This window comes from Bicyclus anynana, chromosome 12 (assembly GCF_947172395.1).
Source record: "Bicyclus anynana chromosome 12, ilBicAnyn1.1, whole genome shotgun sequence".
Taxonomy (NCBI): Eukaryota; Metazoa; Arthropoda; class Insecta; order Lepidoptera; family Nymphalidae; genus Bicyclus; species Bicyclus anynana.
In genome coordinates this window covers 1,008,850-1,022,920 of record NC_069094.1, presented here as the reverse complement: position 1 = coordinate 1,022,920, position 14,071 = coordinate 1,008,850, and the positions used below count along the sequence as shown (strand labels likewise).

General features: G+C 39.4%; 1 protein-coding gene across 2 annotated transcripts in view; it reads left to right on the top strand.

The window, feature by feature from the left end:
* LOC112054334 (moesin/ezrin/radixin homolog 1) overlaps positions 1 to 12,251 on the top strand; it is a 56,771-nt gene extending 44,520 nt beyond the window's left edge. For both annotated transcript variants that reach the window (XM_024094088.2, XM_024094087.2), the window contains 10 exons: positions 1,418 to 1,540; positions 2,452 to 2,622; positions 2,918 to 3,129; positions 4,281 to 4,541; positions 4,772 to 4,877; positions 5,700 to 5,834; positions 6,542 to 6,681; positions 7,484 to 7,715; positions 8,313 to 8,484; positions 9,004 to 12,251. In XM_024094088.2, the coding sequence (XP_023949856.1) occupies positions 1,418 to 1,540; positions 2,452 to 2,622; positions 2,918 to 3,129; positions 4,281 to 4,541; positions 4,772 to 4,877; positions 5,700 to 5,834; positions 6,542 to 6,681; positions 7,484 to 7,715; positions 8,313 to 8,477 (1,545 nt within the window). In that variant the 3' untranslated portion in view covers positions 8,478 to 8,484; positions 9,004 to 12,251. The remainder of the gene's footprint in view (positions 1 to 1,417; positions 1,541 to 2,451; positions 2,623 to 2,917; positions 3,130 to 4,280; positions 4,542 to 4,771; positions 4,878 to 5,699; positions 5,835 to 6,541; positions 6,682 to 7,483; positions 7,716 to 8,312; positions 8,485 to 9,003) is intronic.
* The last annotated feature ends 1,820 nt before the right edge of the window (positions 12,252 to 14,071 follow it).

Genomic DNA, 14,071 nt, shown 5'->3' with positions numbered 1-14,071 from the left:
TTGCATGATGTATTGCATATTCGTACCTACTGACACACGAGTACGTACTGTAGGCTGAGGCAAAGGTTAAGGAAGTTCCTCAGTAAATTTCTATATGTTATAATAGCTTGCGAGCTGGTGACTACTTTGCTGCACTATTTCAGCTTTAGTAGTTAAAATATTTTTTTTTTTAAAAGAGAGATTTGGTTCTCGCGTTTTTAGGTAAAATGATAGAAATGGAAAAACAAAAGAAAGTATTGTAAGCATCAGAAAATAAAATAAAAAGAAAGAACTGAAACAAGAAAGTAGATATAGCTGTCCCAAAATGCAAAACATGATAATGTTAAAAGGTCCTAAATAATGTTGACACTCAAATCCTGAATTAGTACATGTTCTTTTAATCTTGCGACTTACAAGTAGTTACAAGTACATAAAAGAACTATACGATGACAACTATGTATCAAAGGAAACCTAAGGAAATATGTATTAAAAATAACGATAACCAATAAACTTAGTTTGAATGCAGTAAGTCTATTTAAAGCGAAATTTATTTTAATCTTGGGACATATTTACAGGAACATAAAAGGTTTGACGTTTACTATATTTGTATAAAAGTAAAACTAAACGCGATAACTGAAAGATAACGTAGAGTAACTGTATTAAAGTAGCGAACCGACAATTCGGTTCAAATGTTTTCGAAAGCCAAAGTCTCTGAATCAGCCAAAAGTTCTGTTGATTTAAAATTTTGTTCACCAGCTCCTGAGCTACAATTAGTATGACTAACGACACCACAGGCATCACTCATCACAAATATGTTAAGAGTTATGCGTATTACATTACACGTCATGTATTAATTTAAACGGTGACGCAAGATCCATACGGTCGTGAGAAGTAAATCAAGTGCTAACTATCACGACTTTTTATTTAGGCTTACATCACTGATATAAAATACGCTTTATAATTGGCAAGATAAAGGCCAAAATACCCTGTTAATGCCCTATAATATTAGAATAGGAATTCCTTGTACTTTCTGTTCTGAAAATCAAAGCAAATTGTTCTAAATTGAATTTCCATTTTAATAATAGCTTACAATACAATAATAGTTCGACTAAAGACCGGTTTTACCACCTTCTGATAAATGTCTGATAGCTTATTCACAAGTTGTGTCTTTATCAAATGACATAAACTAAGAAAGTGACAAAACTTATGGTTAGACCATTCGATAGCTATCAAAAGGTGGTGGAACTTGCCCTAAACCTTTAAAATGTAATCTGTTTCTCTATACAATAGCACACTCTGCCCATTCTCGTACAAAGCATATAGACTAGTCATAAGCTTTGTAACAGTTGGTGCCCTTAATACATACTCGTTCTATCCCAATCAATCCATTTTTAAGCGTAGCATTGGTTAGTATTTAATATTGTGTTCAACTTCGCAGGTGATGCAACAAGACGTCAAGAAGGAGAATCCACTTCAGTTCAAGTTCCGCGCTAAATTCTACCCCGAAGACGTGGCCGACGAAATCATCCAGGAGATCACGCTCAAACTCTTCTACTTGCAAGTTAGTAAATGTTTGATCTACCCCCTGTATCAAGCGATATCTTCTGTGCTGAAAATCCACCCCATAAATTTTTTTTTTTTTTATAAAGTGTGACATAAGCAGATAACAATGTACAGACTAAATAGACCCTGGTCACCATCCAGAATCATAATCTGCATGCTTTTCTAAGTTAAAAACTGTAAACAGAATGCGGTCCTCATATTACACACACTCAACTCCTCACATTGCCTGTTCTAATCGTTAGAAAATTATAAGGGGAACATTGTATCTTAATTGATATAGTTGATACGAAGTCGACTTTCTGTATTCATCATCTTCAGAGAGGGGAACTTGGAGCTCAGATCACCAATAGAATGTTTTCTATAATAGTGTCTAAAGGAAAGCAATGAGGTGATGATGACGATGAGATATCCACACTTTAGACGTTCGGATAGGTATTGTTGAAGCGAAGCGTTTGATGCGGGTCGTTTAGATGTCAACTTTTTTTTTTTTTTTTATTCTTTACAAGTTAGCCCTTGACAAGTTGCCCCCTACAATCTCACCTGATGGTAAGTGATGATGCAGTCTAAGATGGAAGCGGGCTAACTTGTTAGGAGGAGGATGAAAATCCACACCCCTTTTGGTTTCTACACGGCATCGTACCGGAACACTAAATCGCTTGGCGGTACGTCTTTGCCGGTAGGGTGGTAACTAGCCACGGCCGAAGCCTCCCACCAGCCAGACCTGGACAAATTAAGAAAATCTCAATCTGCCCAGCCGGGGATCGAACCCAGGACCTCCGTTTTGTAAATCCACCGCGCATACCACTGCGCCACGGAGGCCGTCGTCAACTACGAATACTTGCTTGTTATCAAGTTTTTGAGCCATTTTTACATATTAATTAAAGATATCCTTTTAATTTCCTCTTCCAGGTGAAGAATGGCATACTGTCTGACGAGATCTACTGCCCGCCAGAGACGTCAGTGCTGCTCGCGTCGTACGCGGTCCAGGCGCGCCATGGAGACCACAACCCGGCCGTGCACGCGCCCGGCTTCCTCACCAACGACCGTCTGCTGCCGCAGCGAGTCACTGATCAGCACAAGGTAAACTACTGAGCCTCGATGCTGCTTGCAATGAACGCAGTGCAGGAGTGACACGGTTGTTTTGGATAGCCAATATGTCGAGGAAGGAATAACATCACTCTACGACTAATTGGGGGTGGAGAATCAATGAAAAATGTGGCAATAACGCTTGCAAAAAATTTATATAAAAATCATGTATGAGGAATTGATCTGTTCCCTTTTAAGAGTCTCTGACAGCATGTGTCTATCTTTGAAGGTTAATTTTAGTCGGAGGATTCGAAGTCGCAGGGGACTTATATGTGGTTCTGTTGTCCAGATGTCCCGCGAGGAGTGGGAGCAGAGCATCACGAACTGGTGGCAGGAGCACCGCGGGATGCTGCGCGAGGACGCCATGATGGAGTACCTGAAGATCGCGCAGGACCTGGAGATGTACGGCGTCAACTACTTTGAGATCCGCAACAAGAAGAACACGGAGCTGTGGCTCGGTGTCGATGCGCTGGGACTCAACATATATGAGAAAGATGACAAGTGAGTTTTGAAAATATGCAGGCTATTAAGTTTATTTACAAAAAACAAAAACGTAAAAAAATAAAATAAAAACGTTTATCATTGAAATTTCCGTTGCCAAAGGAACGGAGTGAAAAAGCGCGATAATATGACAATGGGTCGGCGGCGACGCGCGAGATAAACGAACTTGTTTGTTGTAATTAATAATAATTGTGGTGTCTGACTGAGATAGTGTTAATTCGTTTCATGAAAATTTACCGTTAAACAACTTGCATAGTATTATTCTTACCCACAAGCTAAAAGCCAACTTTAAAAACGAAAAACTGACGCAAAAAGACCAAGGGGTGTTGTTATAAGTTTTGATGAAGCGATTTCGATTTAGTTTGTTTTTTGAGGTTTATGTGCGAGTGTTCTTAGACATGTTTGATGAAAATCGGTTGAGCTGTAGAAAAGCCATTTGGGGGTTAAAGTGGGGAAGAATTAATCTACGGATCCATATACTGCGCGTGTAGGGTCACACTTGTCCGGTTTTTATAATATTAATGTAGAAAGGAAATTGGTGGAGAGACTTTATTTAAAAGTCGGTTCCTTGGAGTTAGAAGTATGAATGAATGTACCATTTTTGTTATAATAATATAAAGGTACTCTTGTGTAGAAGGTTTAAAATGAATTACGGATAGGTACCAAGTAGTCTGTACCAAGAGGTATAAAATTAGCTCCAAACAATCACGCTCGTCCTCAAGATCCTGTTATCTCGTTGACCTTGCGGCGCGTAATTACGACAAGCGACGTTATCGGAACTGATTATGTCATTCACGAACTATCCGCTATCACTGCGACGATGTATCATATCTGATGTATCACGATGAATCAACCAATTACAACATTCCACGATTATCAGCGAAAATGAAGGTATGAAATAGAGAAATGAAATTTATGCCTTTCACTGACCCGGGATAGGTCAATGTATTCCGGATTATCTGTGAATTTCTTGTATGCTCTGCAAAGTTTTGATCAGATACGGACAAAGGCATTTCGCTGAACATTGACAAATTACTTGATCCGTTGAATATGTATTTCAAAACCAGAAGGTTCCGTTCATTTTATATTTCCTCCTTTCGTCTATATCAGTATCGAAATAGGTTGTAGAATCGATTCTTGTTCATTCACAGACTGACGCCGAAGATCGGCTTCCCGTGGTCGGAGATCCGCAACATCTCGTTCAACGACCGCAAGTTCATCATCAAGCCGATCGACAAGAAGGCGCCGGACTTCGTGTTCTTCGCGCCGCGCGTGCGCGTCAACAAGCGCATCCTCGCGCTGTGCATGGGCAACCACGAGCTGTACATGCGCCGCCGCAAGCCCGACACCATCGACGTGCAGCAGATGAAGGCGCAGGCGCGCGAGGAGAAGCTCGCCAAGCAGGCGCAGAGGTACGTGCTAGTGGCGCACTAGTGGCCCGACACCATCGACGTGCAGCAGATGAAGGAGGAGTTCGCCAAGTTATTCTGAAAGGATTCTTTAAACCTACACCTACACCGAACGTCACAAGTCCTGGGACCTGCTCGAGCTGTTTCCTCTACTTATCAATGTCGTTGCTATGTCACTTATATTTGACCGGTGTATCTTTAATTGAAATAAAACAAGTACTTTTCTATCACAGAGAGAAGCTGCAGCTAGAGATCGCGGCTCGCGAGCGCGCGGAGAAGAAACAACAGGAGTATGAGGACCGGCTGAGGCAGATGCAGGAGGAGATGGAACGCTCACAGGTATGACTACTCATTAGCTAATTCTAATTTGTTTGGTTCACGAAAAGAAACGCTGACTGAGTATATTGTAGGCACTTCTTGGACCAAGGTGCATTAGGGACCCTCATAACTTTAATTTTGAATTTTAAATGTAACTTACCACCATAATATCATAACATAACTTGACGTTTTAAAGGTGTTTGTAGGTAAACTAAGCCTACTTGAAACAGATGGTGGACTTATAAAAGGCCAAATTATAATGGAAATGGATGCAAAAAATTCTTAGAATGAATTCAATTTAGTATTTTATATTTTCAAAGTTAAATAAAGTTTCGTTTAGTGGTAGGTTTCGGCCGTGGCTGTGGCTAGTTACGGATTTATCTCTGAAATCGTACAACCATGTTATTTATCGTTCCAATACTATGCCCATCAAATAGACAACATAAACCATTTAATTAACCCTAGAATGAAAGAGAATGACCTTGAGTGGAGTCACGAACTTGTGATTGCTGTATGTAGGGTTAAGGTTTAACAGACAGACCTTGACAGTTAATAAGCTTTTCCACTCAAGTCACTCTCCCCGCCTATCTCAAGTAACCCTTAAAGAATTACACAACAAGAAATGTGGACGGTTCGAACGCCACGAGCATATTGAAGACTAAGACGAGCGCCGTATATCGAAAGTTGCCTGATGGCTACCCCTCTCTAATTCTCTACTCTTTACGGAAACAAGTCGCGCCACCTAGCGTCGGCACAAGCCAACACGAGATCGAGCGACGTCACATCCATCTCAGACTACTATTTCCTACAGTATATTAATATATTTACTCGTGTATATTCCAGGCGAATCTGCTGGAAGCCCAGGAGATGATCCGACGGCTGGAGGAGCAGCTGCGCCAGCTGCAGGCCGCCAAGGAAGAGCTGGAGCAGCGCCAGAACGAGCTGCAGGCCATGATGCAGCGCCTCGAGGAGACCAAGGTACTGTCCCTTGACGCATTTGATCCTAATCCACTCCAAATAGTGTTAGTTACCTACTCATCATCACCAACATCTTATTTATTAGTACATAAGTGCATGAATGCTAAATAAATATATAAATAACTCATGTTTTCACATATCCCGCGGAAACCATGGATTTTTCCGGGATGAAAAGTAGCTTATGTGTTAATCCAGAGTAAAATCTATTTCCATTTCAAATTTCAGCAAAATCGCTTCTGTAGCTGCAGCGTAAAAGAGGAACAAACATACTTACTCACAAACTTTCGCCTTTATAATATTAGTGTGATGTTATAATATTATATACTATGGTGTTTGGAAGTCGGGACGTCCATCGGCTGATGTGATGATAAATTATAAATTCATAGTGTATCATCAAGTAGATAAATAAACATAGTGATTAGATAGATAGATGCATTTTTTTTTGTTAAACTGGCTTTCCGACTCTGTGATCCTCTGAATTCCTTCCTCCATTTCTGCACATCCATAGACTATGGAACACTGGCAAATAGCATACCATAGATAGATATTACGGTTGTAGACAGAGAAGTTACTACACCCGTAGAATGAGGCGTAACTATGACTAACTTGTCTTACCTGAATAATTTAGTATCTGACTAACACTTGAAGTTTTGTGTCGTTTTATGTCGATGACTGAAATAAAACGTAACAACACGTATTCGTTACAGAACATGGAAGCGGCCGAGCGCCAGAAGCTCGAGGACGAGATCGCCGCCAAGCAGGAGGAGGTGTCGCGCATACAGCAGGAGGTCGAGGTCAAGGACTCGGAGACCAGGCGCCTGCAGGAGGAGGTCGAAGAGGCGCGCAGGTCAGTACACTACAAGAGTCTTTAGAAATAGGCTAGTTGACAGTTTTTAAAAGGGTCTTAAATTGTTCATTATTGTTCTAAAATTGTATTATTCATTATCGTTCTACTAGATTGAAACTTACATATTTTACATTACTTAACGAATGTTATCAATTAATTCCAATGTGGAAATAATCTTTTTCGATTTAGCATTGAATCCTAAAAATGCTTGTCTAAGAATCTTGTAAAGAAAACAACAGAAAAAAGAGAAATTATTTATTGTATTATAATTGTCGTGAATCGAAGGCCTACTGGCAGTTATGGACTCCCCAATTGAAACATTAAAAAAAAATGTGTTGAAACTCATTTACTAGTCTGAGGTAATGAATTTCGCAATTTTGAGTGAATAATTGCTGATCATCAGCTCCACTCGGTACCATCTCTCTTCAAAGTCAAATCAAATAAAAATTAATTTATTACTTTAAGTAGGCTTACTTTACGATTACTTTTGAAACGCTAAGGTTGACTACCATTGGTTTTGAAGGCAGGTTCTGCTGAGAAGAGCCGGCAAGTGTACGAAGATGTGATAGTCAGGCAAACTTTCTTTTTTTTTATTCTTTACAAGTTAGCCCTTGACTACAATCTCATTTGATGATATGTGATGATGCAGTCTAAGATGGAAGCGGGCTAACTTGTTAGGAGGAGGATGATCCACACCCCTTTCGGTTTCTACTCGGCATCGTACCGGAACATCTTTGCCGGTAGGGTGGTAAGCCAAACTTGATGTAGACTCGTAAAGTCAATGAACCAATGGGTGTTGCAGGAAGCAGGACGAGGCGGCGGCGCTGCTGGCGGCGGCCACCACGCCCACGCACCACCACCTGCACGAGGGCGGCGCGGGCGCGGACGGCGACGCGGCGGAGGGCAGCGGCTCGGAGGGCGGCTCGGAGGCGGGCGGCGGCGAGCTGGCGCGCGGGCCCGACGACCTGGTGGACCCGCTGGAGGAGCGGCGCACGCTCGCCGAGCGCTCCGAGCGCTTGCACAACCAGCTCAAGGTGATCATTTGTTTATCATGAAACACGGTTAAAACTCACGTGATACAACGTCCGACTAGTTTCAAACCCATGCGGGGCCTTAGTCAAGAGCTGGTTTTTGCAACGCGGCATGACCCAAACTGCGACGCGACGGTGCGCGCGGCCGCTTGCAGCGCGCGTTGAGAGGAGTTGAGGGGTGGGAGCGAAGATTCATGAATGTCACCTTGAGTGTAATGGCTGGCATTGATAAGATGCAAAATAAAGAGCGGGCTGGCGTTGCTTAAAAGACCAGTTTAAAACCAGCAGTGGATGCATAATGGATGATGATGATGTGATGATTCTGCTATTTTAGGATCTTTTCAAATGTGACTACTCAGAGAGAACAACACGAGCGCCGAACGAGTGGAAGCGTCAGCTCCCGTGTGACAACGGACAAAGTTCCTGTTGTTCTGTTACATTGTTACGACTGACTTTGTGTCCGTCGTGCTTCGTCGCTAAGCAGTTGTGGCATACAATACGTTCGTCAGTCATAACGACGAAATTCAGAAATGATGCATCGGATCTATTTTATTGAATTTTTCAACAGTTTTAAAGACAATTTTATCAACCTGTTCGCAGGCGCTGAAGCAAGACCTGGCGCAGTCGCGCGACGAGACGAAGGAGACGGCGATGGACAAGATCCACCGCGAGAACGTGCGCCAGGGCCGCGACAAGTACAAGACGCTGCGCGAGATCCGCAAGGGCAACACCAAGCGCCGCGTCGACCAGTTCGAGAACATGTAGATATCAGGTAACTACTCCGCCCATGTTGTAGAGTGACAAAGCGGCTTCGGCTGGCCATTACATAAATATATACGCGCGTAACTTTTGACTTCGCATGATCGTTCTTTGATTCTAAAGGTGCGATATTAAGTGCAGCCTCCGGCCGCGCGCATATCTGCCATTCGGCCAGGAATTTTACCAGAGTATGTGAGTGTACTCCAGCCATGACTTCGCTCGGCTTTCGCTGTGGATTAAACTTATTTTTTGGTATTGTATCACCTGCATATTCGGCTGTGTCCACGTTGTGACCCGTTTTTTAGTTTTGGGAATATCTTGGAATATATCACACCTCCGGTATGAAGTAATGCTCAAATAACTACACGCGCATATATGCTGGCTCATATTAGTGAGCTGACTGGAATGTACGGTAGCTCTGCGAGGTACTCGTATCATAACGCGCCTCAGACTTCGGTGAAGTCGCAGGCGTAGGCTAGTAATAGATTTTAGTCGCCATATTGAATGGGTTAACACGCAGTGTTGTCGGCAGGTAATACTGCGACCGCGCACATGCGACTACACCGCCGGGGACGAGGCTGGCGCGCCCGGCCTCGTGGGCGCGTGCTCCAGACGATCCATCACACCGACGCCGACCGACGCCAACGATACGCAGTGTCACAACGGTGGGACTCCGCGTTTGACTAACATTTTTTTCTTATATGTGTATCCTTCATTTAAAAAACAAAGAATAATATTTTTTATGTTTCTTTGCTGCGTATATTATAGAGTGCAGCGAAGGATTCTAAAATCCGAAGGTAGTAGTTCAAAAAAGAATCCCCAGCGTAGCAAAGGATTCAAATTTGCTGAAGGCAACTAAAAGTGTGGAGATGAATTATGTCTCTATGTAATAAAAAATTTTTGTCAAAAGTAGACTTTTGCATTTTCATTTCAAGATACAAAGAAAGTCTTTCCGAGCTAGTGAGATGAAAAGACAGTTATTACGCAATCAAAAATTTGTAGTATTTCATATGAATGTATGTAACTTTGCTGTGAAAAAATTTTTAGTCAACCGCGGGAATTGGATGTAAATAAGTATTATAGTATTTTTTTGTCAACATTTCGTCATTGTTTGGCTTGGATAACGGCTAATGTAAACTTACTATACAAAACATGCTTTCATTTAATTTTTTATTGTTTTGCTGCTCCTCTTAATTTTTAAGTTATACAGAATGTTTATGGTAACCATTATATTATCTCAATATATTTAATCGACTCAATAATGTTAAACATTTTTATACCATCATAATCTCGTGGACCATACCTTGGCCGTTATTCGCAATGTCAAACTTAAGACACTTTATACTCGTACGTATTTGTAAGTATAAAATTGGTATTGATAATGTATTCTTGTATTGGCATTATAAATGATATATTTTTTATATATTGTATCAAGTAAATGTGGCATAGCTTCATATTTGTAAAAAAATCAAACATTCTTAAAACTTCAGAGTAGTTTTGCACTTTTATAAAACTTCAACAATTTGGCATACTTGTATTGCCATTCCATTAAATATTCTAATCAAAGTGGCCTAAGTAATATAATGTTTTTTTCTAGTTATTCGATGTATCGCTGAAGAACTATTTTACCTAGAAAGTATCAATAAAGATAGTGCAATAGGGATGATGACAGTTTTTTAAATTGTATATAAATTAAGAGTATACTAATAGTAAAGCAATTTTGTAAAAGGAACAGGGTATCTGCGATCATTACTTTCGGAGATACAGGGATTTAAAGGGTCAGATTTGCGGCGCTGCCGCGGATCCCTGAAAAACGCCCTATACAAAATGGCTCGAAAAAATGACGTCATAGGCAATGTAATGATCGTTAGATTTGTATGCGCGTTCAAACAAAATTACTAATATCTTTGTTATTTGTGCGTTTATCTTTATAGTTCATATATTAAAAAATGTCACATTTAATGTAAGGAAGCTAAAACTGTATAAATTTTCATCTAATTACGATAAAAAAAAATTTAATAGTTTTTGAAATTTTATAATCTCATTTATTTTGCAAATATCCAGACAATCTTTGCTTTTTATGTATAAATTAGTTAATATTGACCCTATTTACCCGAATGTATCATAAAAATCAATATATTCAAACCTAGTCATCATCCCCATTACTTTTGTAATAATTGAAGTAGCGAATGTTTTGTTTTTTATATAAATATGTGGGTTTTTATATAAATGTCGTCTCTCGAATGTAGCACGGGGCCTCTGAGGTCGTCGACGGTATATTGAATCGATTTCTGTACAATTACAGTCTTTAACGGTAAAGGCAATAATTGTAGACGATTTCACAGGGCCTAACCTCGCCCACTGTGTCAGTAGTGATCTAAAACAAATAAATATCATTTAAAGAATAAAAAAAAGAGTCAGATTCTGATCTTAAAACTGTAACAAGTAATTTGTGACATATCAATATAAAATTTTTCATTGAGAATTTCTTCATCAATAGTACTTTTTGAGTCAAATCGAATTGTATTTGACTAATAATAATAATTTAATGAATACTAGAATGTTTTGCGTTAGGTCACTATAACTGAAGGGTGCGTACATAGATTAGTGCCAAATAAAGCGATCACAAAATATTTTCTTGGTTTGTCTGAAACCGCGAATAAATTGCAAAAGTTAAAAACCGAGAGTTAGGCCGCTGTGTCAGTGGGGTGATAGTGTAGCGATAGTTATCGATGTTCTTATATTTTCTCGTACACCGTCCAGCCGATATCGATACTCTGTGTCCATCCAATTTGTATGATAAATAATAGTTTTATATTATTAATAATAATTCCCCATTTTTTTGAACCCAATTGTGATTACATCCTTGGTTATCAACTTGATTTAAGAATTAATATTTTTTTTTATTTATATGATGTGGTATACTTATAGTTCAAGGCCTAGAGTATTTTTAGAGTATGTTCTATATATACTCAGAGGCACAATTATCCGCCCACTTTAATATACTCGCGTCATATTAAAGTGGGCGGATAATTATGCCTCTTGAGTATATGAGACTAAATCGCAACATTTTTGAAGTCTTGGAATTGGCACTACTTACTTTATTTTAATTATAAAATTGAATTTTAGATGTTTTGAAATGTTTGCGTACAAGTTGGACGGACGTAGACTGTGTGTGTTTATTGTCAACCTTGTTATCGAAGTAAGAAGGGTCATATTAGAACGGTGCTTGCATTTTACAAAAAGGATTGAATCCGTCGGGCGTAGTACTCGGAACTATAATTGTAAATATTGATTATTATTATTATTATTACTTAATAGTAATTTTATTTTAGTGTATAATGTGCTATAATTATCGCAGTTTAGCAATCGTACAGTTTTTGTAACGGAAGCACTCGTCCAATTATAGGCCGGCTTTATGGTAAACTATCTCTTTTGTAAAAAAAATTGATTACTCCTCACTAGGTTATTGTTATTATTATGGGAATACTTATCTTTAGGATTTTCTACATTATTTTAACACAGCACCAGGAAATTTGCTTATAAATAGTAAAAAAACGAATTTGGAGGCGGGTTGAAGGTACTTTAAATTGTTTTAAATCCATCACAACGATGGTAGTCCTGCGCAAAGTGTAGACGTTACCGTACTGTACGCTCGCTAAACTGCGCCAATAACCGAATATATACATCGGACCTCTCGGGGTCTGTCAAAATGTTGAAGGCACACAGATTCGTTTAATTATTATTAATTAATTAAATATAATATTATTAAGTAAGTGATTTGGATTTTTATTCTATAACTATTGTGTATACTTTGTACAAGGGACGGTATACCTAAAATATAGAATTACTAGCGGACGCCCGCGACTTCGTCCGCGTAAATTTCGATGTCAACTTTACTACTACCCCTACCCTACCCTACCACTACCCCAACCCTACCCAACCCCTACATCTACAATACCCCTACCCTACCCTACCTTACTCCTACCCCCCCCTACCCTTACCCTACCCAACAAACCTACTCCTACCCTACCCCTACCTTACCTACACCCTACCCCCATCCTACCCTACCCTCCCCGTACCCTATCCCTTTCCTACCCCTATCCCACCCGTACCCCTATCTCAAGCCTATCCTACCCCTACCCTATCACTTCCCTATCCTACCCGTACCTCTACCCTATCACTACCCTACCTCTACCCCTACCCTACCAATACCCTAAACCCGGCCCTAAACCTACCCTACCTCTACCCCTACCCTACCACTACCCTAAACCCGGCCCTAAACCTACCCTACCCCTACACTACCCCTACGCTTCCCTACCCGTACCCTACCCTACCCTGTAACTTCTCTATCTTACTCCTACCCTTAGCAAGATCGGTCCAGTCCTTCGCGAGTGGTGGTATGACCAAGAGAAATAGAGACTTCTATGCTAATATTATAAAGAGGTAAAGTTCGTGTGGTTGTAGGAGGTAATCTCTGGATCTACTGGACCGATTTGGAAAATTGTTTTACCAATAGAAAGCTACGTTATTTGCGAGTGTCATAGGCTATGTTTGATCCTCATATTCACACGGGAACGGGAACTACGTAAATGAAAGCGCCGGGCGTCATATAGCGGAATTTCTGCGTTTTTTAGAAATTTTGTATTATCTCCGAAACTATGTAAGTAATTAACATACTGTAAAGGGCAAATTTTATCTTCATAATATCCTTGTGATTATTAAATAATTTATTTTAATAAGGATTAAAGTTTAGTTGTATAAATAATGACGTAAACCTAAGTATATAAAATTAATAATTTTTAAAACACAAAAGGTACTATATCTGCTAATATATAGAAGATAGATATATGGTGTCGCGGACTTTTTTGTAGAACTTTTAAAGGTACATAAAGCCTCCATACATTAATTTCAATTATACACAATAGTTAAGGCAGCGCATGCGAATAAGTCTGTTTAAGAGGATTTTCAGTCCGACCTGTATGACTAAAACTGTGACAACTCGGCTAATATATATGATAGCAATATAAAATATAGCCTATAGCACTCCCCGATAATGTAGCATTCTACTGGTGAAAGAATTTTTAAAATCGGACCAGTAGTTCCGAAGATTACCCCATTTAAAAAATGTGACAAACTTACAAACTTACAAACTTTACCTCTTTATAATATTAGTATAGATTTACGTTTATACAAATATAAAATTACATTGCCCATGTTTGTTTTTTTCATTTTACCCATGCAAATATTTAAAAAAAACCGTTTTCTAATAAAGTCAGAAACATTTTTTTATCAATAAAAAAAAATACCTGCACTGTACTTTTAGGTATACCGTGACTTTTGCCGCGTATAATCCATATCGATCGGGAGTATATTCTGCGAGTCATAAATCTATATAATGCGGTGTGCTTCGTTTTACTATAAACTATTATTATTATTATTTTTTAATTTGTGGTAGTTTTTTTAAATTCTTAAATCGTCTGTTGATTATTTCGGTTCTATGTGTGAGGTTAATATGTCCTGTATCGCGAACATTTTGTAGTTTACACTAGAAAATAAACATTAAAAAAATCATTTCTAGATTGCCTTACTAGTGCATC